This window comes from Tiliqua scincoides, chromosome 1, assembly GCF_035046505.1.
Source record: "Tiliqua scincoides isolate rTilSci1 chromosome 1, rTilSci1.hap2, whole genome shotgun sequence".
Classification (NCBI taxonomy): domain Eukaryota; kingdom Metazoa; phylum Chordata; class Lepidosauria; order Squamata; family Scincidae; genus Tiliqua; species Tiliqua scincoides.
In genome coordinates, this window is record NC_089821.1 from 296,583,610 (window position 1) to 296,609,015 (window position 25,406).

Here is a 25,406-nt window from a genome sequence, read left to right on the forward strand (position 1 = left end):
GTAAGCCCCTTTGACTATCATTGTTGAAAACATATATATAGTAGCCTGTTAAAAGTACTGATCTGTAACCTTTCCCCAAATGCAATTACATACCATGGTAGCATCAAGTCTCATATATTAAAAATAAAATACACATGGAAGTGAATGGAGGCCCATCTGAAATGGGCTTGTGACCCATCTAATGGGTCCTGACCCACAGTTTGAGAAACAAGGAATCAAAGAGTTGTTAGAGCTACCCTTAACAAACTACAGGCTGCAACATAACCACACTTTCCTAAGAGTAAGCCCCATTGAACAAAATAGGACTTACTTCTGAGTAGACCTGGTTAGGATTGTGCCCACAGTCTCCAAAATGCATTGTGGGAGTAGAAGTGCATTAAAGCTGTAGTGGAAATGCAGCCCTGGATAGGCTGAGATTGAGGTACCCAAATTAATTTTATAATAAAATTGTTTTGTGCTTAATAGATTGTTTTGTCATGGTGGATTTTTTTCCCCTGCCCCCCCTTCAGGTCCACCTGCAATGCAAAGAAGATGACATTCCACCATGCTGCTTTTCCTCCTTACCTAATTGAAAAGGAACTAGGGGGTAGAGCTGCAGGAAGAAAGGAACTGGGGGAATAAATGTTACGGCAAACATTATGGGCCAGCATGGCAAGAATGAGGTAGGCCACGATCCTCCTCCATTGCCGATTGGAGGGGGGCCAGGAGGGCCATTTGGCCTGGATCTCAAGCACAAAAAGGGCTTCAAATTTAAACATTTGTTTACTTTTTTATTCACAGCCCCCTCAGACCAAAATGTGACATACGGCCCAGTCCTGTCCGCTGGGAACACTGGTGGAGAGACAGCAATGTGGACAGAAGACAGCTTCTGCTGATGGACACAACCCAGCGCCCCTGCAGTGGAGCCCAAATGCTGTGCTCTCATAGGCTGAGCGCAGACTGGGCAGCAGCGCAACCCTCAGCAATGCAGGGGGGTGTTCTGTGCACATGGCATCGGCAAGGCATAGGTGAGAACATAAGAATATCAGGAGAGCTCAGGGTGACCAGATGTCATAAACACAAAAGTGGACAAGGCACCTCAAAATGTAGGACATTAAGAAAAATGTAGGACATGGCAAAATAAAAGCTAAAATCACTTGTATATTGATTTCATGTGGTTAATTTAAACACTATACTACCTATTATTAAATTTAAAACTATATTACATATAGTTTACTACATATACTTTATTAATTACAAGAAGGCTATGCGCTGCTTGCAGGGACGGTCACAGGGAAAAGAAGGGCATTTAAGTTGCTTTCCAGGACACGAGGCTAAAAAAGAGGACATGTCCTGGAAAAAGAGGATATCTTGTCACCCTGGCTCCACTGGATCAGGCCAAGGGCCCATCTAGTCTAGCTGCCGTATCTCACAGTGGCCCACCAGATGCCTCATGGGCACACAAGATATCTGCATCCTGTTGCCACTCCTTACACCTGGCATTCTGAGGTAGCCTACTTCTAAAACCAAGAGGTTGTGCAAACCCAACACGGCTTGTAAACTGTGATGGACTTTTCTTCCAGAAATATGTCCAGTCCCCTTTTAAAAGCATCTAGGCCAGACACAATCACCGCATCCTGTGGCAAGGAGTTCCACAGATTAATTATAAGACCATAAGGGCACAAGCCTAACCAGGTCTACTCAGAAGTAAGTCCGATTTTGTTCAATGGGGCTTACTCTCAGGAAAGTGTGGTTAGGATTGCAGCCTAATTCTTATAAGAATTATAAGAACATAAGGTGTGTTGTGAGAGCAGTGAAAGAGTCGCAGCAAAGCTAAATTCTGTCCCCGCTCTAAATGGCAGACATGACCCCATCATCCAAAAATCACTACATCAGCAAGGGACCTGGATTACAGAAAGTCCACAGATGAGCCAGGATGGTGTAGTGGTTTGGGAGTAGGACTTAGACCTGGAAGATTCAAGTTCGAATCCCAGCTCAGCTATGAAGCTTTCTGAGCAACCTTGGGCCACTCATTATATTTCAACTTCAACTACCTCACAGGGTTGTTAAGGATAAAAGGAGGGCAGGAATCCATATAAATAAACAAATAAATAAATGCACATGACTGATGCACATGTCAAAATTACACCCCCCCCCCCAATACAACAACTCTCCTACCTAATCTAAACCAACCCAATCTCAACACCATGGAGCACATGGATGTAGTGGGTGTGCAGTGATTGGCTGATACTCTATTGCCCTGGGCCATGCACCCATCCATCTGTTCTGGCATCCTCATTTTCAGATAAGAGTGTGTGGCTCAGGGCTATCACAATCTCCTTCCTCAAGGGGAGACTTTGCTGAAGCAGAAACCTTTTCTGGGAGCAGAAACCACCTCACTTTGTGGTAAGTATCGCCTTTTGTACTAATAACTACCTCACTTTGCTCAAATCATAGGCTGGTGCTAGTTTGTGTTAATGTAGATGGATTGTTAATGCTTGTTCACTCAGGAACTCTCTTTGTAGGCTTTGGGTGCAATCCTAACCAGGTCTACTCAGAAGTAAGTTCTATTTTGTTCAATGGGGCTTACTTTCAGGAAAGTGTGGTTAGGACTGCAGCCTTTCTCTCTCAGCGAAAGAGATCTGGGTTCAAATCCTCACTCAGCTATGAAACTTTCTGGGTGACCCTGGGTCAGTCATAATCTCTCAGCCTCACCTACATCACAAGATTGTTGTGAAGACAAAAGGAGGGGAGGAACCAGGGAGATGTCTGACATCTTGAAATGAGTGTTATTGTGCCTGTGTTTGTTTTTTCAACTTCTAGCACTAGAAGCACTAGAGCAGGGGTGTCAAATGTAAGACCCGTAGAACAAATGTGGCCCCTGGAAGGAATCTGTCTGGCCCCCATTATAATTGGGCTCTTGCAGCTTGATAATTGGACTCTCATATCTTGAAAATCTGATTTGCACATTTTCTCTTCTGTTATTTGCAGCAAATGAGAGTTTCTATGTGAGAACAAAGTGCTTATTTCTGGCCATCATCTGCTTATGATGTCACTTTCTGCTTAATGAAAGTGGCCCTCAACAGGCACCCTGAATGCTCACATATCTGCCCCCCCCCTTAAGAACACAAGAACAGCTCTGCTGGATCAGGCCATAGACCTATCTAGTCCAGCTTCCTGTATCTCACAGTGGCCCACCAAATGCCCCAGGGAGCCCCCAAGACCTGCATCCTGGTGCCCTCCCCTGCATCTGGCATTCTGGTGTAGCCCATTTTTAAAATTGGGAGGTTGCACATACACATCATGGCTTGTAACCTGTGATGGACTGTTCCCCCAGAAATCTGTCCAATCCCCTTTTAAAGGCATCTAGGCCAGATGCCATCACCACATCCTGTGGAAAGGAGTTCCACAGACCAACTACTCGCTGAGTAAAGAAATATTTTCTTTTGTCCTAACTCTCCCAACACTCAATTTGAGTGGATGTCCCCTGGTACTGGTGTTGTGTGAGAGGGAAAAGAGCATCCTCCTATCTACTCTGTATCACCATATCCTGCGGCAAGGAGTTCCACAGACACTCAGTTTGAGTGGATGTCCCCTGGTTCTGGTGTTGTGTGAGAGGGAAAAGAGCATCCCCCTATCCACTCTGTCTGTCACTATATCCTGTGGCAAGAAGTTCCACAGACACTCAGTTTGAGTGGCTGTCTCCTGGTTCTGGTGTTGTGTGAGAGGGGAAGGCATCCCCGTATTCAATCTATCTTTCTTCATATCCTGTGACAGGGAGTTCCACAGACATTCCGTTTGAGTGGCTGTTCCAGCCTCTGGTGTTGTGTAAGAGGGAAAAGAGCACCCCCCCATCCACTCTATCTATTATCATATCCTGTGGCAAGGAATTCCACAGAGAATCCATTTGAATGGCTGTCTCCTGGTTGTGGTGTTGTGTGAGGGGGAAAAGAACGCCCCCCTCTATCTATCACCAGATCCTGTGGCAGGGAGTTCCACAGACACTCAATTTGCGTGGATATCCTCTAGTTCTGGTGCTGCGTGAAGGAAAAATGATCATCTCCCTATCCACTTTATCCATCATCATGTCCTGTGGCAGGGAGTTCCACAGACACTTGGTTTGAGTGGTTGTCCCCTCGTTCTGTTGCTGTGTAAGAGGGAAAAGAGCATCCTCCTATCCACTTTATCCATCACCGTGTCCTGTGGCAAGGAGTTCCACTGACACTAAGTTTGAGTGGATGTCCCCTCCTTCTGGTGTTGTGTGAGAGGGTAAAGAGCATCCCCCTATCCACTTTATCACCATATCCTGTGGCAGGGAGTTCAACAGATGCTTGATTTGAGTGGATGTCCCCTGGTTCTGTTGTTGTGTAAGAAAAAGGGCACCCCCCTATCCACTCTAGCATCATGTCCTGTGGTAGGGAGTTCCGCAGACACTCAGTCTGAGTGGCTCTCCCCTGCTTCTGGTGTTGTGTGAGAGGGAAAAGAGCATCCCTCTATCCACTTTATCATCATATCCTGTGGCAGGGAGTTCTTCAGACACTTGATTTGAGTGGACATCCCCTGGATCTGGTGTTGTGTGGAAGGGGAAAGAGCATCCCCTTATCCACTCTATCCATCACCATGTCCTGTGGCAGGGAGTTCCACAGACACTCCATTTGAGTGGCTGCCCCCTGGTTCCGATGTTGTGCATCTCTGTCCTTCCCGCGCATGATTTTGTATGTCTCCCTTATATCTTGAAAACAAACAAGATTTGCAGGTCTTCTCCTCCTCTGCCCGTTGCGGCTAATGAGTTCCTACATGAGAACAAAGTGCTTATTTCTGGGCACCGTCTGCTTCATGACGTCACTTTCTGCTGAATGATGTCACTTCCGGCCCTCGGCAGGCGCCGCGAGTGCGAGGCCGGCTTCGGCGCCCCTGCGCTGGAGAGCCCTCGCCCCGCCCCCTTCCCTCCCCCTCGGCGCACGCTGGGGTCACGCTGGCCAGGCCCGCTCTCTTTCCTGGCTGGAAAACGTGGCCGCCTCCAGGAGTCACGCGACGCGGTTTCAGGGCTGGCTCCGCGGAAGCGGCTGGGCGCAGCCATCTTGTACGGCAGGCGGGGGAGGCGGTGGAGGAGGGGTTTTTGAACTTGGACAAAAGGAGCCATCCATTCTCCAGCTTTTAAAAGTATTAGGCAGAAGTTGATAACTTTCAGGCCGGCACGAAATTTCGCGACACGGGCGCTCGAGGCCATTTGAGTGCCTTTTTTTTTTAAGGCCCTGCTTTTCATTATGATCCTTATGGTTTTTTTCAATGAAAAGCAACTTTGCTTCTGGCTGGAAAAAAAAGGAAGGCAGCCCTAGGGCTCCATGCAGATTGCAGGCACAATAGAACAGGTAGGATGCAAAGCTTCTGCTCCCCACTGCCAGGACTGCTGAAAAGCCGCATTCCCTGAAGCCAAAGGGAAACAATGCACCAGGCAGGCAGGAGGTGCATGGAAGGGATCACCCGGCTGTGTCCAGCGCAGGCACAAAGCAAGATGCTTCTGTTCCTCCCAGGATGTGGGACTGTGGGGGAGGGGGGGGAGGAGAGGAGGGCCCACGTGCACAAGAGTTGGAGCTGCTCCTTTGGAAACATGGCCTGTGTCTCAGAGAACTGGCGCCTTTGCTGTTGATTTTGCAAAAGCACAGGCGTTGTGGGACAGCAGCTCGCCCTGCGCACTGGCATCCATGCACACTGGTGCTTGGCATCAGATTTGCCCCACAGTCGCATGTGAGGACAAAACATAAAAAGGAATAGAGAGGAAAATAAAGGGGGGAGGGCAAAAAGGGGGGAAGGGAGGGGAGATCCGTCCATAACAATACCCCCCCCTTGACAGAAGGGCCACACCTCTCTGATCCAAGGGCTACACCCATCTGGCTTTGGGGTTTAAAGGACCTTTGCAACTGTTTGTGCTCTTTGGCTATCAGGTTCTTGGAAGTAGTCCCATGGATGCTCATGCTCCCAGGCACATTCAGCCTGCCCACCCTGCATGTTCTGTTGCTGCAACTTCCGACGCCCCTGCCTCTGCCCCCGAGGGGGAGGAGTCCCGGTCCCGGGCCCCAAAATGGACACCTGCGGAGCTAGCGCAACTGTACCAGAGGGCCGCTGTGGACCCCGGGCTGGCCCTTGGCTGGGGACGTGGCACGCAGTACACAAAGCGGCGCGCGGCCTTCTTTGATGCCATTGGTGAGGCCGTTAGCTCCCAGGGCTTGCATGTCCGCTCAGGGAAGGCGTGCCACAAGAGGCTGATTGACACCCTGGGTCCCATCCGGAAGGCTGCGAGGGCGGCCCTGGCCACTGGAGTGGACTACGACACCGCCTTGTCCCAGGCCCTAAAGGAAGGGCAGGAGCCCCTCGGCATCCTTCTGCATCAGGACCTGTTAAAAGACCAGGGTTTCGATACACTCGCAGGTGCGTGCAGGGCCTGTGGGTGGCTGCTCTGTGGGGGGCCCTGCTCTGGAACCCCCTCCAGCTTACTCTGCACTCTCTCACAGGCACACCAGTGGAGCTGTGTTCAGGGACTGCCTCTGCCTTCCCCCAGCTGGGGCCCAGCCAATCAGCCACGCCCATCCTTCTGCTCAAAGAGGAGCCCTCCTCACCCAGTCTGGACAGAAATGATGGTGAGCATCCTGGGGTGGGGGGCAGTAAGCCTGGTTGTGTTCCATCCTGACTCCGTGCTTTTCCCATCTCCAGGTTCAACATGTTCCAGTCAAGAGGCCACACCCATCCTGCTGCTGCCCAAAGAAGAGCCCCCCTCACCCAGCCTGGACAGAAACGATGGTGAGCATCCCAGGGCAGAGGGGATCGGGATCAGCCTGCTAGTGTTCCATTCTGACTCCGTGCCTTTCACATCCTCAGGTCCAGAGTGTTCCAGCGCGAGGGAAGAGGACGTGAAGCCCCACCTCGAGCCCATCCTGGACTGGCTGGATGAGCCACTCTTCCCAGCTGGAGGGTCTGGAACACCAGCCTTCCCAGCCCAGGGGCCAGCTGAGGCACTGACTCAGATGCCAGTTGAGGAGCCGGTCGAAATGCCAACTGAAGTGCCAGTCGAGATGCCGGCTGTGGAGCCGGTTGAGATACCTGCTGAGGAACCAGTCGAGATGCCTGCTTTCAAGCCAGCACAGGTGCTGCCTGAGCCACCAGGAGACACGCCAGCCCAGGCAGTGGCGGCGGCAGTGGCAGCAGCCCTGCCAGCTGCAGACCAGGTGGAGGCCCCCCGTATTCTGCCTCGTGCTCGTGGGCCTCGCGCTTCTCAGCAGCTGCCTGCTGATGTGGCTAGCCTCTGGGGCCGCATCGAACAAGCACGGATTGAGGGCGGGCAACTGTGGCAGCAGGCAGCCGACGCTAGCCGTGCTGGTCAGGCCCAAGTGGTGCGGGCCCTTGACAAAGTGGTGGAGCGGCAGGAGGAACTTCTCATGGCCATGGCACAGCAGGAGCGGATCCTTTCGCGGCAGGAGCAGGCCCTTGTGGACGTTGCAGCCCTGATCCGGGATCAAAACCAACTGCTGGCAGAGAACAATCGGCTCTTGGCCATCATGGCTGGAGTGGCGCCTCAGGACATGGAGTGGGGGAGTGGCCGCAGGCGTGGTCTTCCACGACGGCACTTTGCCAGTGGTGCTGGTGCCCGACGCTTACGGCCACGAGCCCGTGGTCGAGGGGCCGGCAGGTAAGCTCCTGCCATGCTTTTCCTTGCCTCTGTCCCCTTCCCTCTCCCCTCCTGTCCCCACCCGCCCCCGCTTCCTCCCCCCATGAATCCCATGTGCAGCCTCACCGTGGCATGGGGGTGGCAACGCTTGCTGTAGGCAGCTTGGTTGTGTGCCAGGCTGTACCTGGGCATAGGCATCTGCCTGGGTGTAGCTGCCATGTGCAGCTTCCCTGTACTGACAACAGGCTTCCCTGCAGCAAGCGGCTGATGCACAGGGTACCTGGTGTGTGCGGCTGGATAGGCCTCCTTATTCCTGGGTGATCACACATCTGCATACCTGAATGCTTGGAAGAGTGTTTCTGAGTGCCACATGAGTGTTGCCAGGTTGCGCTTCTGTGGCTGTGCCCATGGATGTAGGCTGTTGTGGTACCCAGGGATGCGGATCTGAACACTGTTGGTCGCTTGGCAACGTATGATGCTGTGTTTGGTGAGCAGCTTGACTCGGTTGCTAGGCATGCGTGGCTTGGTCGCTTTTACCAAAGGTGCCCATGCCTTTTACCAAAAGACCACCTGCCCCTTGTGAATGATCACCTTGGGTTGCAAACAATCACAGCTAAGATGGCTAGTCCTCTTAAATGTGCATGTGCTGCTTGGTTGCTGTATCTGAGCAACTTGTTGGTCATTTGTTTACATGTGCCGGCAGCCCTTGTCTCACTCTTCCTCAATTGGAAATGGTATAAGCACCTTGGCATTGGGCTGGTGCCCGTGCAATGAATGTCCGTGCAGCAGTTGGACAGCACCTGGCTGACAATCGCTCATTTTGTGTTTGCATTCCGGTTTGGGGCCTCAAAACCTGGAAAAGGCCGGTCCCCTCTGCATCTCCCTGCTCATCCTTGCCAGTCATGAAAGTAGACTAGCCATCTTAGCTGTGATTATTTGTCACCCAAGGCTGTCAAGGAGCAGGTGTTCCTTGGGTAAAAGGCGTGGGCAAAGCAGTCCCATTTGAACTGAAAATCAAACCTCCTTGAAATTCAATGCAATATTTAATCTTAGAAGTGATGCTAGGCTCATTTACAAGAAGCATCACCGCAGACAATTACAGATCCATATAGTGACTTCATCCTTTTAAGCTCCCAGCCGCATTAATTTTAATGCAATGCCCATGTGCGCTTTTAAAAAGTTGGATTCTTCCAGATTTTTCTGTTAATGGATGTTTTATGTTCTTCCCCTCTTATTGTTGAAATGCCTTAATGCTTTACTTATGAAAGTCACACAATGCGTCCTGCCACAGGGCTGTTTTGGGCACATGCAACACTCACCACTGTAGCTTCAGAACTTGATGGTTTGCCTCAAAAGTGGTTTACCTCAACATTGTCATGCAAGTTAATCTAGCCAAGAAACAAAATGACAGTGGGAATACCTAAAACAAGAGAAAAAGATTTTGGGGATGCTGGACAGCTGTTGCTTTGGCACTGATGTATTATTGCGTGCCTGTTCTTTGTCTGTTTTTGACAGACAAAAGAAAATATTTATTTATCTGTGGAGTCTGTGGAACTCCTTGCCACAGGATGTGGTGATGGCGTCTGGCCTGGGTGCCTTTAAAAGGGGATTGGACAAATTTCTGGAGGAAAAATCCATCGCAGTTTTACAAGCCATGATGGGTACGTGCAACCTCCTGATTTTAGAAGTGGGTTACCTCGGAATGCCAGGTGCAAGGGAAGGCACAGAAATGAAGACCTTTTCTTGTGTGCTCCCTGGGGCATTTGGTGGGCCACTGTGAGATACAGGAAGTTGGATTAAATGGGTCTTTGGCCTGATCCAGTGGGGCTCTTCGTGTGTTCTTATGCCAAAAATATCCCATCTGGCTGTCACAGGAACTGAAACTATTATCATGGAGAGGCTTTATTGTATTAATTTGACATGACTCCCTCTCAAAGGGAGCTCTTTTCCTTCCCTTGATTTGTTGTGGTTAAACAGATATGTCTCAGAAGTGTGTCTGTGTGTGTGCATGCTAGTGACATAAGGGGATTAGCTCTTTCTTGGTTCACCTTGGTGGCACTTCTCCAGAATGCTTATAATGCCCACCCATATATACTTCAAGATGCATGGATTCAAATCCTACTAGGTAGAGTTTTAAAAAAACAAAAACAACACTTGAACACAAAACACCATAATTTTGTGTTTCAAACATCTGAATAAAAACACAAAACACCACATTTTGGTGTTTTAAAATATTTTCCAGAAATTAAAATAGATTACTTTTCCTGTTAGAAATAATACTGCATCTGCTGACACTGTATCACCTTTATCACCTACCTAGTACACTTTTAAAGTGTTTAAAATTAATAAAAATTAGAACTTGGAATAAAAACACATAAAAATTGCTTTCTGCCTTTCAAATAGCGAAATCTGTGAAAAAATAAAACCATTTTCAAACACCCCTACTACTCAGTAATAGGGCTGACAACTTTGTTATGGTGGGACTCCTCTGCCTTCAGCAACAGGAAATAAATAAATAGGCGAAGATTTTTTTTTTTCTTCCCAGCATGGAGATGAAGTGAGGAAAATCCTTCTCCACTGGATTTCTGGTTGTGGTGTATTTGCTAAAGGCACAGAAGCCTTGTCGGTGAAATATGCCTATCATCCCAAGTGCAGAATAACTTGCTTATGCAGTTTGTAGAAGGAAATAAGAGCAACCTACCGAATGAGCAAGATTGCAGATTACTGTTACTACTAATGATGTAATAATTATCATTAATAATATATGTTTATTACTACTACTGATGATGATGATGATGATGACAAAAACGAATGTTGACTATTGGAGATACTACAGTTAGCAAAAGTAATCAGCAACTATAAAAGGAATTTTCATACTGTTTAATTTATTTCTACAAATAAACTCTTAAAGTAGCAAGACAAATTCAGAAATTTATAAATTGTCCATTAAATACATCCAGTTCATTTTTACACATGCTTATATAGAAATTTACTTACATCTTCCAAACATGTAGCATTTAAATTATTTTCAGCACAATCCTATGCTTGTCAGAAATAAATGTGCCCTCATTGTGCCCTCATTGAATTCAATGGGACTTACTTCCAGGTAAATGAGTATAGCAGTGGTTCACAAACTTTTGGCACTGGGACCCACTTTTTAGAATGAGAATCTGTCAGGATCCACCGGCAGTGCTGTCATGTCCGGGAGTGACATCATCAAACAGGAAAATTTTTAACAGTCCCAGGCTGCAATCCTACCCACACTTACACAAGAATAAGTCCCATTGACTATCACTGTTTAAAGCAGGGGTGTCAAACTCATTTCATACGGAGGGCCACATAGCATTCATGATGCCTGCTGAGGGATGGAAGTGATGTCATTAGGCAAGAAGTGATGTCATTAAACAGATCATAACCAAAAATAAACACTTTTTTCTCACTTAGGAACTCATTAGCTGCAAATGACAAAAGAGAAAATATATGAATCTTGATCATATTTCAAGATATGGGAGAGCCCAATTTTCACATGGACTGCCCTTTCAGCAGTAACACCTCAGCACTACACAGCAACTGAAAACCTGAGGGCCATAAAAAAAATCTTCCGCAGGCCACATCTGGGCCCTGGGCCTCATGTTTGACACCCCTGGTTTAAAGCATATACACAGTAGCCTGTTAAAAGTACAAACCTAAGAAAATAAGAACAGTCCAGCTGGATCAGGCCATAGGCCCATCTAGTCCAGCTTCCTGTATCTCACAGTGGCCCACCAAATGCCCCAGGGAGCACACAAGACAGCAAGAGACCTGCATCCTGGTGCCCTCCCTTGCACCTGGCATTCTGACATAACCCATTTCTAAAATCAGGAGGTTGCACTTACACATCATGACTTGTAACCCGTGATGGATTCCCCCCCTGACTTTTTCCCCCCTGTAACATTTCCCCCAATGCAGTCATATACCATGGTAGCATCGAGTCTAATCTATTAAAAAATAAAATATTGAAATGAATGAGGACACACTGAAAATTGGCTCGCGATCCACCTAGTAGGTCCCAACCCAAAACACTGGTGCATAGGATTGCAGCCTTTCTCTGATCAAGCTTACTACCATCAAAAGATAATAAAAAGCTATCACCAGAAGATACTATCCAGTGTGTCACAAATGCTCACTCAGTTTATGAAAATTGTGCACATGTTGATGCAAAGATGACCTTGATATCGAGCCGGTTGCTCATGAAATCCCATGCCCACTGGATAATGCCCCAGCTGTCCCTTGTGCCCCCAGTAGGGATCCCTGGCCTGTTACCTGCCCCTTCCTTCTTTCCTTTCATTTGCCCAAGGTTGAAGTCATGAACCAGCAATTCTGTCACTCAAAAAAGGCATGCATTTACAAATAGTGGCTTCCATTGTTTTCCATTCCAGGCACTGTCCTATGAAATGCATTCACATTCAGTCTTTTCCTGGCCATGACTTTATTTTTATTTTTCAGGACTGAGCTGCATTTGAGGAGCAGGTCCCCATCCTTGCGGAGGAGATGTACTATCTGCATACATCGCCCGCTAAACCTGGAAACACATGAAGGCCAATGAAACACCTGGATGTGCCGCTGATGAAGATAACAAGGTATTGTCCCACCTGCAAGATGTGTATTACAGTATACAGTGTTGTGCATTGTTGTGTACAGGTCAAGTACTATCAGAGTTTTTATGCTATGAATGTGAATGGTATCTAGGGACCAGAGTTATATGAATGGCATATCGGGGCCATTAATAAATTATGCTATGCACAATATTCTATATGGACGAATCAATTTCCAAGTACAAAATGATGCGTACGGGGCTGCTTTGGTTTGTACTTACCCTATCTAACTGTCCTCATATGATTATGGACATTTTGTGCTCACAACGCACACACACCTTAGCCACTTCCTTTACTTCCCAGTCAGTTTCTCTGAATTGCATGGGGGCAGTTTCGATGACTCCCCCTCCTTTTATTATTTAAATCAGGGGTCTCTAAACTTTTCAGTCAAAGGGCCGCATCAAATATCTGGTACAGTGTCGAGGGCCGGGGAAAAAAAATTAAATAATAAAAATTTAAATAAATATATCAGAGATGGAACTTAGATGAATGAATAAATGAATGGCTTCAAATGCCCAGGATAACTCCAAGCAGCCTAAGAAATAAAGCACACACTTAAATGGACCCCCATTCCCCACCCCCACCCCACGACGCCAGCTGTGTTTGGTCACCTGAGCCAGAGGCTCTCGGGATCAAAGGCCGGATAGAGGCTGGCCACAGACTGCATCTGGCTTCCAGGTCAGGGTTTGGAGACCCCTGATTTAAATAGTAAGAATAATTTTAGTAAATTAAAAAATTAAATTCATATTTTTAATTTATTAAAATTAAATAAATTTACTGGGAAGCAAAGGAAGGGGCCAGGTTGTGTCCATAATAACATCAGGGCCAGTCAGACGAGGTCAGTATTACCTAGTTCGACTGGTATGTTCGAAAGGATTATATGAACATACATGAAGTGTATCTCATATTCCCTGTTGCCCTTATCTCATGCCAGGTTTGAGCAGTGGAGGAAAAGGCAGCAGGAGGCAATGCACAGCCCAGTTCTAAATAAATGGCCATGTGGAGATGCAGTGGCACCGGTGCGAGCTATGCTGCATCCCATGGGAGAATGTAAGCTTCTGGAGGTCTCCTTGGGGGTAAGGGGACATTGCTAGCACAGCTGGAATTGTTGTTGGTGGATCAAGCCTGGGAAGGGAGATAGGATATGGTGCACACTTGCACCACCGATCTTGTCCCCCTCCCAATCTGCCTACCCTCCATTGCTGCCCTCCCCCTACCCTGTTCCACCCCCTCCCACTACCCTTCTCCCACCCTGCACTGGACGTAGCTGCTCTGGCAGGTGTCCCTGTGGCTGCTGGTGCCACTGAGAAGGCTCCAGCCTTCACACTGGTGTGTCTGGCCTTCACACTATCGGAAAATGCTTTATAGTGCTTTTGCTACAGCGCTCACCAGTGGAACCCATGTTCCACCAGTGCAGAAGATCAATAGGATTGGGCCAAAAGTTTCTTCTACTCCTGACTATACAGTAAAAGTACTGTTCCTTCTAAAGGGCTGTCTTAGACAGTTTAGTACATCCCCTCTTGTAAATCCAGCGTAGCCTTTCTGCATAAATACTGGATAACTGAGTTCTGCCTGCCTTCTTTAGCTTAGAAATATTGGCAGCGCAGGCCAGAGGAGTTTATTTGTTGGGTGTAACCATTTGCCAAGCACTGAACATCAAACAGCATTCTTTGCTTAGGGAATTTTCCTTTGACATCAATGTAAATCTTACTACTTTTAATAGATACAAGTGGAGAAAAATTGCACTAAGCTTGTTTAAAGGCTTTGGGCCAGATATTCCACACTCCATTACACTTTTCAGCTCGGTGGAATCCTTTGGAGCCATGCTTGTGTAAAATTGATCCAGTGGAGGGGAAAATAAGGCCCGTTAACAACCATTTCTCTTTAGGGTTTTGTCTTTTCAAAGCACCACAGTGGGCAGGAATCTCTGCTTGTACAAACTGGTCTTTCTCCGCTTGAAGTGATGTTTTACCACCACCACCACCCCCCAAAAAAAAAGGGTTTACTTTTTTTACTAGGAGACAGGTGTGTGCCACTTAACATTCTCTTATCCCTTTTGTTATGTGGTTAGGTCATTAAATGAACATTCAGTCCAATCTATTGCCTTTTTTGTGTAAACAGACATTCCCTGCCAGACACTAGCTGGCTGCTCAGGCTAGTGGAAATAGATTACCTGTTTTTTGCATTAAGAGCCTCTCTGTTGTGTAAACAGACACTCTGCTGCAGGCTAGGGAAGATGCAATTGCCTCATTAAGAGCATCTTTATTGTGCACTGAGCACCGGCATATATGCAGTCTGTCGTTAAGTGAACGGTTGTTAAGCGGCATGCGCCTATATTGGGCATCTTAACCTGGCCACATGCACTCCCCTTGCATCTATCCAAACAGAATTAGCTTGCCTCAAGCCGGGAACAACTGTTTGCTTTGCAGAGCTACAATATCCTTGTCCTCCCCCTGCTGCAAACAAGCAACTTTCTCCTCCTCAGGTGTACAGAGGTGCCTTGTCTCATCACAAATAGCCAGTCCAAAATAGTTATGACTATTATGGAGCACTATTATCTATTGTAGCAACATGTGCCAAGGAGTTTAAAAGCAAACGCACATTCTCCGTTGCAGTCTGGCAGCCTTATCGAGTTATGTGCCATATCTTTTCAGATTTGCTAACACCAAAGAAATCCAAAGGAGGAGGAGGACTCCTGATAACAGTGTCTCAACTCCTTCTCCCTCCTGATATGCACTGCAAAGATGTGTGTTGCTGCAGATCATATCTGTTAATGTGCAGTGTAGCAAAAATATGCTGAGGACCTTCATGTTGTCACGCTTCACTTCTGCTTGATTTTGAGAACATGAAGAATTATTCTGCTGTGTGCAACTGCCTGGCGGTCCCTGCTTGGTTATGCCAACACCTTGCTTTTTTCAACTGCTGGGTTGCTGATTCAAGGAGAGGCATCTGAAAAGATTGCCAAAGGGCCACAGAATCACCTGCAGGCAGGAGCAGGCAATGGTGTAGCTAGCGGGGATGCAAAGCACTAAGTTTTGCAGGGGGCCTCACCGCGGCGTGCAAACGTCCCCTCCCGCTCCCCTTCAGAGCCATTCTGGACAGGGGGAGCAAAACGGATTCAAGCACTGCTGAATTTAAATTATTTCCACTGTTTTTGTACTCTGCAGGTAGTGCATTTTAAAAATACTAGCTCTATATAGAGTATCTCAGCCTGATTTTTTAATCAATATTTATTGATGTGTGTTGTGTTTGTGATCGAACTATTCTCTGGTCCAAGCTGGTGTTTGGAGTGCCCTGGGTTGGCCCCAGACTAGAAGTCTATTTCAAGACTTATATTGGACCAAAAGGGGAGGGAAGATTCTAAAAAGGACCAGACATCAGTCTGTGTGTGGCCATCAACAGAGAGAGAACTTCAGCAATAAATTCTGCTTTTTGTTAAGACCATTTGCAGAGTTTAATTTTCAAGCGTTCCTGGCACTTGAACCAAAACAAAAACCAAAACAATATGGTTTTTTATTACACTCAAATGCCTTTAAGAGGAGCTCTTTAGAAAATCATTAAGCCATCAGTGGTTACATAGTTGGCAACCTTCAGTCTCGAAAGACTATGGTATCGCGCTCTGAATGGTGGTTCTGGAACAGCATCTAGTGTTACTGAATTCCATATTTGGTAATGGAACTGGGAGTTCCATCATATAGTGCAACAATTTCGAATCGCTGAAGACCCCATTGCATGCTGGTATGGAATTTGTTCCAGCATGTACAAACACTTCCTAAGAGTATGTAGGTCTTATATTGGCTTCCAAATATAGTACAGTGCTGAGCTATACTGTGGCAGCCTAGAATAGTGATTTTTAACCTTTCATCTCATGGCACACCATCAGGTTTTTGACAATTGACAAGACACACCATGCTGCCAGGGGGGGTTCACATCCCCCATTGGCCCTACTAATAAATGACCTTCCCCCAAATTCCTGTGGCACACCTATGGACCACTCGCAGCACACCAATGTGCCATGGCACAGTGGTTGAAAATGGCTGGCCTAGAGACACCAGAAGTGATGGCTCTCATTGAACAAGAGATCAGAAACTATAGGAGAGGAATGAATCCACACCTACTCACAGATGCCCAATCTCAAAGGTACATATGAAGCAGCCGTTATTCAGGAGAACATTATAAACATGAAAAAAACTGAATGTCAGTAAGCTTGCTTCCATTGACAGACGTTGCTCACTTATAAAGGCCCCATTTAGGTAATAATAATAATAATAATAATAAACTTTATTTCTATCCCGTCCTTCTCCCCAAAGGGACCCAGGGCGGCTTACAACATATAAAAACAGATTAAAACATAATTTCACAAACAGATAAAAACATATTAAAAACACATTAACGGAAACCATAAAAACAGTAGTCAGATAAAAGTCAGAATAAAAAAGAGCATAAAACAGCAGTTCTTAGAGGAATCAGGCCTGTAAAAAAGCAACTAAAAGATGTAGTGCATCCTCTGAACACTCCCCAGTGCTGGATGGGGGAGTGAGATTACATCATCCCTTCCTGTTATCTTGGTGTACCTGCCCTACCTCCAAAGCCACCCAATTGCCACTCATGGGCGCAATTTCAGTTGGATATGCTGTGCATGTATAAAATCTAGTGCAGCATTTCTCAACCCGTGGTACTCATACCACTGGTGGTACTTGAGGTGGTACCCAGTGGTACACACAGGACGCCCAGACTCCCACCACCTGGCAGCGAGACCAGCAATGCAGTGTGGCAAGCAGTGGTAGGAGGCTCGGCTCAGCAAACAGAGTTCCAGTGTGTGCTTTTCGCATGTTCGAAAAAGCTCTCCCATCTGCCTTAACCCTCTTACCAGTACTTGTTACATCGCATTTGGCCTCTCATCATTGTCAGTTACTTCTGGTGGTACTTCCAATTGATGGACTATGCAAAATGGTACAGTGGAGGGAGAAGTAAAGAAATATTGGTATAGTGCACGTAGGCCCAGAAATTATCTATTCCCAGATATTATCTGGGATATTTATTGCACAGTTTGTGCCCATACAAATTGGGTATTACCCATGTTAGCACTATACAAATATTGCATACTCAGACATGGACATTTGGTAGCTTTGGAAGTGGGACAGACATATCTAGTGAGCAAGGAAGGAAGGTCCTGTAGCCAACATAGAGACAGATCAGGTAGAGTATCATCTGAACCAAGATCTGGCCAGTATAGTTAATCTATAGCAGGTATTTTATACAACAGTGCTGTCACTTATGAGTTGCAAATTGGATTAACAAACGAATTTATTATATGATCTCAAGCAAAACACTGAGATCGCAGAGATGTACCTAATCGCAGAGATGTTAATAACTGGAACACATTCTCAGCACAATCCTACTGTCACACTGCCCTGGTGTACATAAGAACACCCCACTGGATCAGGCCATAGGCCCATCAAGTCCAGCTTCCTGTATCTCATAGTGGCCCACCAAATGCCCCAGGGAGCACACCAGATAATTCAATTGTACATTCAACAGGCTAGTGTGAGCTGCCCTGAAAGTGCCATACAGTGCTAAACAACCAAGCAGTGGAAGCTAGGACATAAGGAAGCAAGCAGTGCTGGCAGGATGGCCTGTGACAGCCCTCCAGCACTAGATACAAGTGCTGCTGGCTTGGCCGCTGGCTGAGATGAGTTGGGCTCCAAGTAGCACAGGGATGTGCTACACGTCTTGGGGAAGGTGGAACAAACTGATGAATGAAAAGGTGAGCTCAGAGAGGCCCAGTGGCTCATTTTTCATTTGTTCCAAAACAAATGACCAGAGTGCCACATGCAAAAGGAATAGCTTATTTGTGATCCATTTAGTTTTGTCGTTCATGCAAAGACTGTTTTGGTTGCAGGATTCCCCCCCCCCCCCAAAAAAAAATTGTTTCTGAGAAGCGAATGCCTTCCTTTTGTCCTAGCACCTGTTTTTCCAAATGTATCCAATTTCTTAGTGGAAGCAACTTGAAATGAAAAATGAATGGCAATAACAAAAACAAGTGAAACAAGAATGAATACCTTTGATGTTCCCAAACGAATAACAAAACAAATACGTTTGTAGTAATGAGAATGGATGCTGTGGTTCTCAAAACTTTTTAGCCCAGGACCCACTTTTAAAAATGATAATCTGTTGGGACCCACCGGAAGTGATGTCATTAACCTGGAAGTGATGTCATGGCCAGAAGTGACGCCGCTACTGGCCGAAAATTTTTACTATCTTGGTATTTTCGAATAATACCATCATGTTATATGTCATTTGATGCATAATTTCATGTAGAATGCAAGGAAATGAACCATGTTGAAATACCTCTATTCTGTCAAAAGGTATAGCTTAAAAGGTATAGCAGAGGTGGGGTGATAATGCATCACCACGCCTACTGTCCAGGGTGTTGCCCCATCCACTATATGGAAGGAGGTCCGTCATGGGGGTGATGCTCTGGCCTCCTGCACTGGGTGTCGCAAGCCCTAGTGACGCCACTGTGGATGGCAATGATGCCGGTAATGATGCCGGATGGTAAACAAGCAGCAGAAAAGCAGCCATGGAAATTAATCCAAGGTGGAGGGGGCATTTCATCCTGCACACTGCATCCTTTAAGAAATGTGTGCTTAATGGCACAGCAGGAAGGCCTTAACTTTTGAACTGTGAGAAAAGGCAAGGAGCAGAATTAATTCATCCCAAGGAGTTTTCAGTCCTTATTTATCAAGATAAGAAAAGCCATTTGCTTCTGAATCTCCAGCTCCCCTCCTCTTTCCCATCCCTCCAATTCCCATGAAACCTATCATCATCCCTACTGGCAAAGAGGCAAAGAAGGAAGGCCCACAGCCAGGGAGACAGACCAGGGACACACTACACTTGCTCCCAGTGTGGAAGGGATTGTCTCTCCCGAATCGGCCTTTTCAGCCACACTAGACGCTGTGCCAGAACCAGCATCCAGAGCGCGATACCATAGTCTTCCAAGACTGAAGGTTGCCAACACGGTGCTGTAATCCTCGCTGTCTTTGATCTCACCATCTTTTGGTAGGGATGGGCTGTAAGACTAACTGGAGCTCAGATTTTACGGAAGGCAGGAAGATCCAGGAGAAAGCTCGACATTTTGTTTATGAACATAAAAATGTTTATGACATTTTGTTTATAAATCTGCCATGCCAGATTTACCAATGACTATTTTCCCATTTTCATTTGACAGTTCAAAGTGCAGAATAAGTTGGAGCGGTATGTTGAATCAAAGGGCAAATATTTGGGGGGGGGGGGGAGAAACTGTTCTTTTTCATTTGAATTGGTTGTCCCTTGATTAAGTTAAAACCAATCCACCTTGTAGTGTTGTAGCTAGAAGGGGAGCAAAGCACTAAGTTTTGCAGGGAGCCGCAGTGCAACATGCAAGCAGCTCCTTCCCCTCTGCTTTGGAGCCATTCGGGGTGGGGGAGCAAAACAGGTGAATGCCTCCATTTTGCTCCCTCCCACCTGGAATGGCTTAGAAGGGAGGAGGAGAGGGAGAAGGGAGGAGGAGAGGACAGGGGAGATCCAATCCTTTTTCTTTACACCTCATCTGATCCAAATCCCAGCCACCCACTCTACAGAGTTGCCAATCATTGCAGAGGGGAAATTTATGGGCTTATCCAAACTGACTATTTTTCAAAAGAAGTTGGATACCAAGAGGGGATGCCTCAGTTATGGGGAGGGGGGGGAGAGCTTGGGTCAGCCTTGGTTTCTTGGTTTTGCTACACTTGGAAAACTAAACCTAGCCTGGAGGAACCCCCTACAGTTCTTCAATTGCAGCAATTCCCTGTCATCTGTGTACAAGGAGATCCCCAGCTCTTCTACTCATCCTCCTTTTCACTTCTTAAGTGCAAAAGACAAAGGAGGCTTTGTCAAGGCTCCAGCCCAACCATCTTCCAGAAGCCTGACCTATTGTTTCATTTGCCTTTCAAGTATCAAAGTTAAACTGGCAGATGTGAGTAGATTTTTGCAATCTTGAGCCTCTGCACATTTACTCAGAAGAAAGCACTTTTCACAAGTGATGGCAAAGACTGACTTTGGGACCTTCTGCCTGTGAGGGATGTGCTCTACTCATTAGTGGGGGCCAATCTCCCAGTTTCTTAATTATATTATTTAATTTTTGTTAATACCTGTGTATATTTAAGTAATTTTATTTTTTTATGCATGTTAAAACATGGAAAAAATTTTTAGAAATAAAAAAGTCAGTGGGTTTGTACGTGCATAAGGTTCTTTCAGCTATGTGCAAAGGGAGCATGACCAGTGAGCAGATGTAATCCCACGCTCCTCTGTATGCCTGCTAAGAGTAAATCAGAAGAGTGATTTGAGTAGGCTTTGAGTTGGCCTACTATATTATGAAATACACATATTTGGTATTTTTTTGCCCCAATCATATTAATGTTCGAAGGCCCAATCCTATCCAATTTGCCAGTGCCAGTGCAGCTGTGCGAATGGGGCATGCACCCCATCTTGTGGTGGGGCAGTAGTCACAGAGGCTTCCTTAAGGTATGGGAACATTTGTTCCTTTACCTTGGGGCTGCATTGCAACTGCACCAGTGCTGGAAAATTGGATAGGATTGGGCCCTTAGTTGGCAAAACCTAATGGTTGAGAAATCTTCTTTATTTTAAGTTAGGCACATGTTTAGAAACAATGTATTTCCATTAGATTTTTTCAATAGTTGGTGTGCTGTCATAGTAATGAGAAATGGCTCCTGGTAAAGAAAGCAGTATACTGGTAGAGACTCCACTCATCCCATAAGTCTTCATCATTCTTACTATCTTGCTAATGTTGCCACCTTTTGTTAATGAAGAGGCTTCAACCCACAGATCAGGATCAACTGAATAACAGAAAGACAAAACAGTATGTGATATTTTCCCCCTCTGTACCGCCATGCTGAATCTCAGGCTACAGCATTTGGGCCTCTTCAGCCTAGAAAAGAGGCGCCTGAGGGGGGACATGATTGAGACATACAAAATTATGCATGGGGAGGATAAAGTGGATAGAGTGATGCCCTTTACACTCTCACATAACACCAGAACCAGGGGACATCCAATAAAATTGAGTGTTGGGAGGGTTAGGACAGACAAAAGAAAATATTTCTTTACTCAGCGTGTGGTCGGTCTGTGGAACTCCTTGCTGCAGGATGTGGTGACGGCATCTGACCTGGATGCCTTTAAAAGGGGATTGGACAAGTTTCTGGAGGAAAAATCCATTACAGGTTGCAAGCCATGATGTGTATGTGCAACCTCCTGATTTTAGAAATGGGCTATGTCAGAATGCCAGTGCAAGGGAGGGCACCAGGATGCAGGTCTCTTGTTATCTGGTGTGCTCCCTGGGGCATTTGGTGGGCTGCTGTGAGATTCAAGGTGGACAAGGACATCTGCAAGAGGGATCTGAAGGCCTTAGGGATGGACCTCAACAAGTGGGAAACCCTGGCCTCTGAGCGGCCCGCTTGGAGGCAGGCTGTGCAGCATGGCCTTTCCCAGTTTGAAGAGACACTTTGCCAACAGTCTGAGGCTAAGAGGCAAAGAAGGAAGGCCCATAGTCAGGGAGACAGACCAGGGACAGACTGCACTTGCTCCCGGTGTGGAAGGGATTGTCACTCCCGGATTGGCCTTTTCAGCCACACTAGACGCTGTGCCAGAACCACCATTCAGAGCGCGATACCATAGTCTTTCGAGACTGAAGGTTGCCAATACAACAATGTGAGATTCAGGAGGTTGGACTAGATGGGCCTATGGCCTGATCCAGTGGGGCTGTTCTTATGACACAGAGCCTTGTCTACTAGACAAAGTAGAAAGGTCAGGGTGGTCCTCAGCAATTACTCCAAGACAAACCCAGAAAAGATAGTGACAGACTGCTCCTTGCAGTCACCTCCAATTTCCAGCACATACCATTCCAGTCTCTCATCAGCAACAGAAGTGACTCCATGGATGAGGCTTAGTGGGGCTTTAACCAAGGGCCCATGCATGGGCCCACACCCATTGCTAACCCCTGAGGATATGAGGGTGTGGTTGACCCTCCACAGTCTCCTTCCAAGGAGGAAGACCCACATTATAATATAAAGATTTGGGTGTGACATACTCTGCAGGGTAAATGCTCTAACTAGATAATATGAGACTAGTTTCCCTAACATTCTTTTTTATTCTTAGCAAATGAGAGTACAGCCCCTGGAGTTCCCTGCCAGTTCCCTTCTCCCTGTGCCCTGGGAAGTTCCCTGTCCCTCTCAGACTGACCATCCATGGCACCTCTGAGTGCTTGCTAATCCTTGTGGTCTGGCCCCTGCCACGTCCTGTCTCCAGTCTTGTTCTTTCTGTCTTCTTCCCTCTCCACCTGTTGTTCGCAATGTCCCCAATGACATTTTTACTAGGGTTCTGGGAGACAAATCTGATTTGGTTTATGATTGATGGGATGCCAGGCATGTTGACATCTTCCATGTTTCTGTTACCTTCTGCACATACACTGAAAACTACCCGTATTCCGCTATCCTGCTGTGCTTCTTCTAAAGTAAATGCAATTTGATTCGGTCTGTAAGCCTTAAGCCAGGAAACGGATGTTGAACATGTACTGTAATAATTAAATTGTCTCTTTTTTTATCTAGGGCCTCTTCAAGTGGAAGCAAATGTGTTCCCCTCCCTTCATTTACTGGCACTTATTGTGGCTGTGTTGCCATTTACCTAAATGGGAGATGGAAGATGGTATCTTGACCCACAGCACAGTGTGGGCAGAATAAACATGAGCCTGGCCTTGGGAATTACTCTGTTTTCTAATCCACTTTGTTCTCTTTATTATTACTGGAGATAAGAAACAAGCTTGCCAGTCTTCTTGACCTTATTTTCTCCTGTGCTTCTCCATGCTGCAGAGCCTTCCTTCCATCTCCAGTTTGTGGTATAGAGGGGGCCTGCCATTGTGCATCCTTATATGATCTGGGAAAATTTTCAAATATTTTCATTTGGGAGATAGAGACACAGTGGACTTCTAATTAAAACCATTTCCAGAGGGATAATTGTGTTAATTTGTTTGCAAGGAAAATAACAAGGAGTTTTGGGGCACTTTAAAGACTAGCAGAATCAACTTTCATGGATTATAATTTACTTTATCAGATGCATGAAGATGCATATCCTAGTTTGTCAGAGATGCATATTTATACAGGTCCGGGGGGGGGGGGAAATGTTAGCTGTTACTCTTTATTTTTAAGAGCTGTTTACTCTTTAAGAGCTCTACTGTTAACTTTTTTCCCTTCTCTGTTGGGGTGTGTGTTAGGCTAACACTCCATGTCTTTGTGTAAATCTATGAAGGCTTGAGTTAAAGACAAATTTGCTAATCTTTAAGAATACACAAGACTCTTGTTTCATTTTTACATATGTATGTAACACCTCAACCCCTCCAATGTAAAGACCCTCCAGAAACAAAGCTAGATCTATTAAAAGCCAAACCCTGTACTGTTCATATTGTAATGCGCTTGGGATCATAAAAGCTGATGGGCCATCATTAGGCAGATCACTGATAATGGTTTAAGAGGCCCCCTTATATATCCAGACTTCTCTAGAAGGTGAGAAAAATCATCAGAATCTGATAAAATGGCACCTCCACCAGATAAGATGTGTGGGTGTTAAAAGGGGACAAAAGAAACTGCCATTTTGGCAGGGTTGGGGAGAGAGAGAGAGAGCTGAAGGTTAGCAGCACATTTTGGGGTGCAGGAGCATCTCTTGGAAAAACCCATGTAACCTGTTTTTGTATATGGGACTGTTCTGCTGTTTGCCTCCATCTATTGCTGAACTTGTTTATTTGGAAATAAACCACCTAACAGTATGGTAAAGTCATTGTAAGCCTGCAGCTATCTTTCCTCCAAAGGAAGCCAGAATCCAAGTTGCATGGCACCATGTGAGTGTAGGAATATACCACGTTCAGCATGTGCAGCAATGTATAGTCAGCTCAGAAACATTACTCACAGCTAGTGAGTAATGCAAGCGAAATGAAGTGATCATCTGTGTGTTACATGCTATCTCCAGACTTTTCCCATAGTTCTCATGACTGAGATCTGGGAACACATCAGGTTCATCAGTCTCTTATAATTAAGCTCAGGCCCAGCCTAAGATCCTCCAGCAACTCGGGTGGTGCACCAAATTCTTGACAATGTGCTTCTGCCACTCTACCTCCTGCCTTTAGATTCAGACAGAAAGAAGGGAATGAGGCAGCACTCCTCAGTCTCTAGCACAGAGATCTTCATTTTTCTTTTCATGGTACACTGACCTCTATGGTCTTCACATCTTGTGATGTTGCTTCTGGGAGACTCTTCTGGGTCTGAGGCTCTGTTTCTAGGACAGCTGCCTATAGTAATGAATTTTCTGTCCCACCAGCTCCTTACAGCCAGCAGACAATTCAATTCATTACTACAGGCAGTTGGCCTAAAAACAGAGCCTCCGAACCTGGAAGAGTTTTTCAGCGATTTTCAACTGCTATACTCCAAACTCCTGCGGCACATGAATTGAAAATCGCTACTCTAGCCCTCCACTCTCTTCTTCTCCAAACTTCCCTAGACTCCATTCTTCTCATTCTTTTTTTAATCCAAGGGCGGGGGGTAGAGGCTGGTGCTCCCCACAGCTCCAATTGCTACATTTGGCCTCATTATTGGGCCAACCTTGATTAAGCAAATAGGTGCTATGGAATAAATGCTTTGGAGATCTACACATTATCCCTGTTTTCTTGCCATGTTTCTAGGTCCTCAAGTCCAAGAAGTATGAACAGCTTAGTGGACATGCACATACATCATCTCCTCAGGTTGCTAGCCCCAGCAAAGCAGAAACCATTAGCATCTCAGAAGCGGTGGAAAAAGTCTACTACTACAGCATAAGCATTCTGGGAGGATTCAGGAACGGCCTTTCTCATGTGGCTGCTTTTCCATTGGAAAGTGTCATTACCAGGTTGTTCGTCCCATCTGTTGCCTCTCTTGGTGACAGTGATGGAGTAAACACCATCAAAATCAGCCAAAGGCTGTCTGGAATCATCTCTCCCCAAGAACAAGAAGCTCTCTGCAAAAACAACCTCCTCAAGCACATGTATTCAAACGCAATTTCCTGACTGAAACGTT

General features: G+C 46.2%; 1 protein-coding gene and 1 long non-coding RNA gene across 2 annotated transcripts; both read left to right on the forward strand.

Annotated features, from left to right (window-relative positions):
- Positions 1 to 6,249: 6,249 nt before the first annotated feature.
- Positions 6,250 to 7,012, forward strand: LOC136639606 (uncharacterized). Its single transcript, XR_010793704.1, has 4 exons — positions 6,250 to 6,408; positions 6,492 to 6,617; positions 6,691 to 6,777; positions 6,856 to 7,012. It is a non-coding gene; the product is annotated as an uncharacterized lncRNA (long non-coding RNA).
- Positions 7,013 to 7,049: 37 nt separating this feature from the next.
- On the forward strand, positions 7,050 to 25,154 carry LOC136648079 (uncharacterized). The gene is made up of 3 exons (XM_066624070.1): positions 7,050 to 7,663; positions 12,128 to 12,261; positions 25,037 to 25,154. Exons 1-2 carry the CDS (start codon positions 7,050 to 7,052, stop codon positions 12,225 to 12,227), a joined length of 714 nt encoding a protein of 237 aa, XP_066480167.1. The 3' UTR covers positions 12,228 to 12,261; positions 25,037 to 25,154.
- The last annotated feature ends 252 nt before the right edge of the window (positions 25,155 to 25,406 follow it).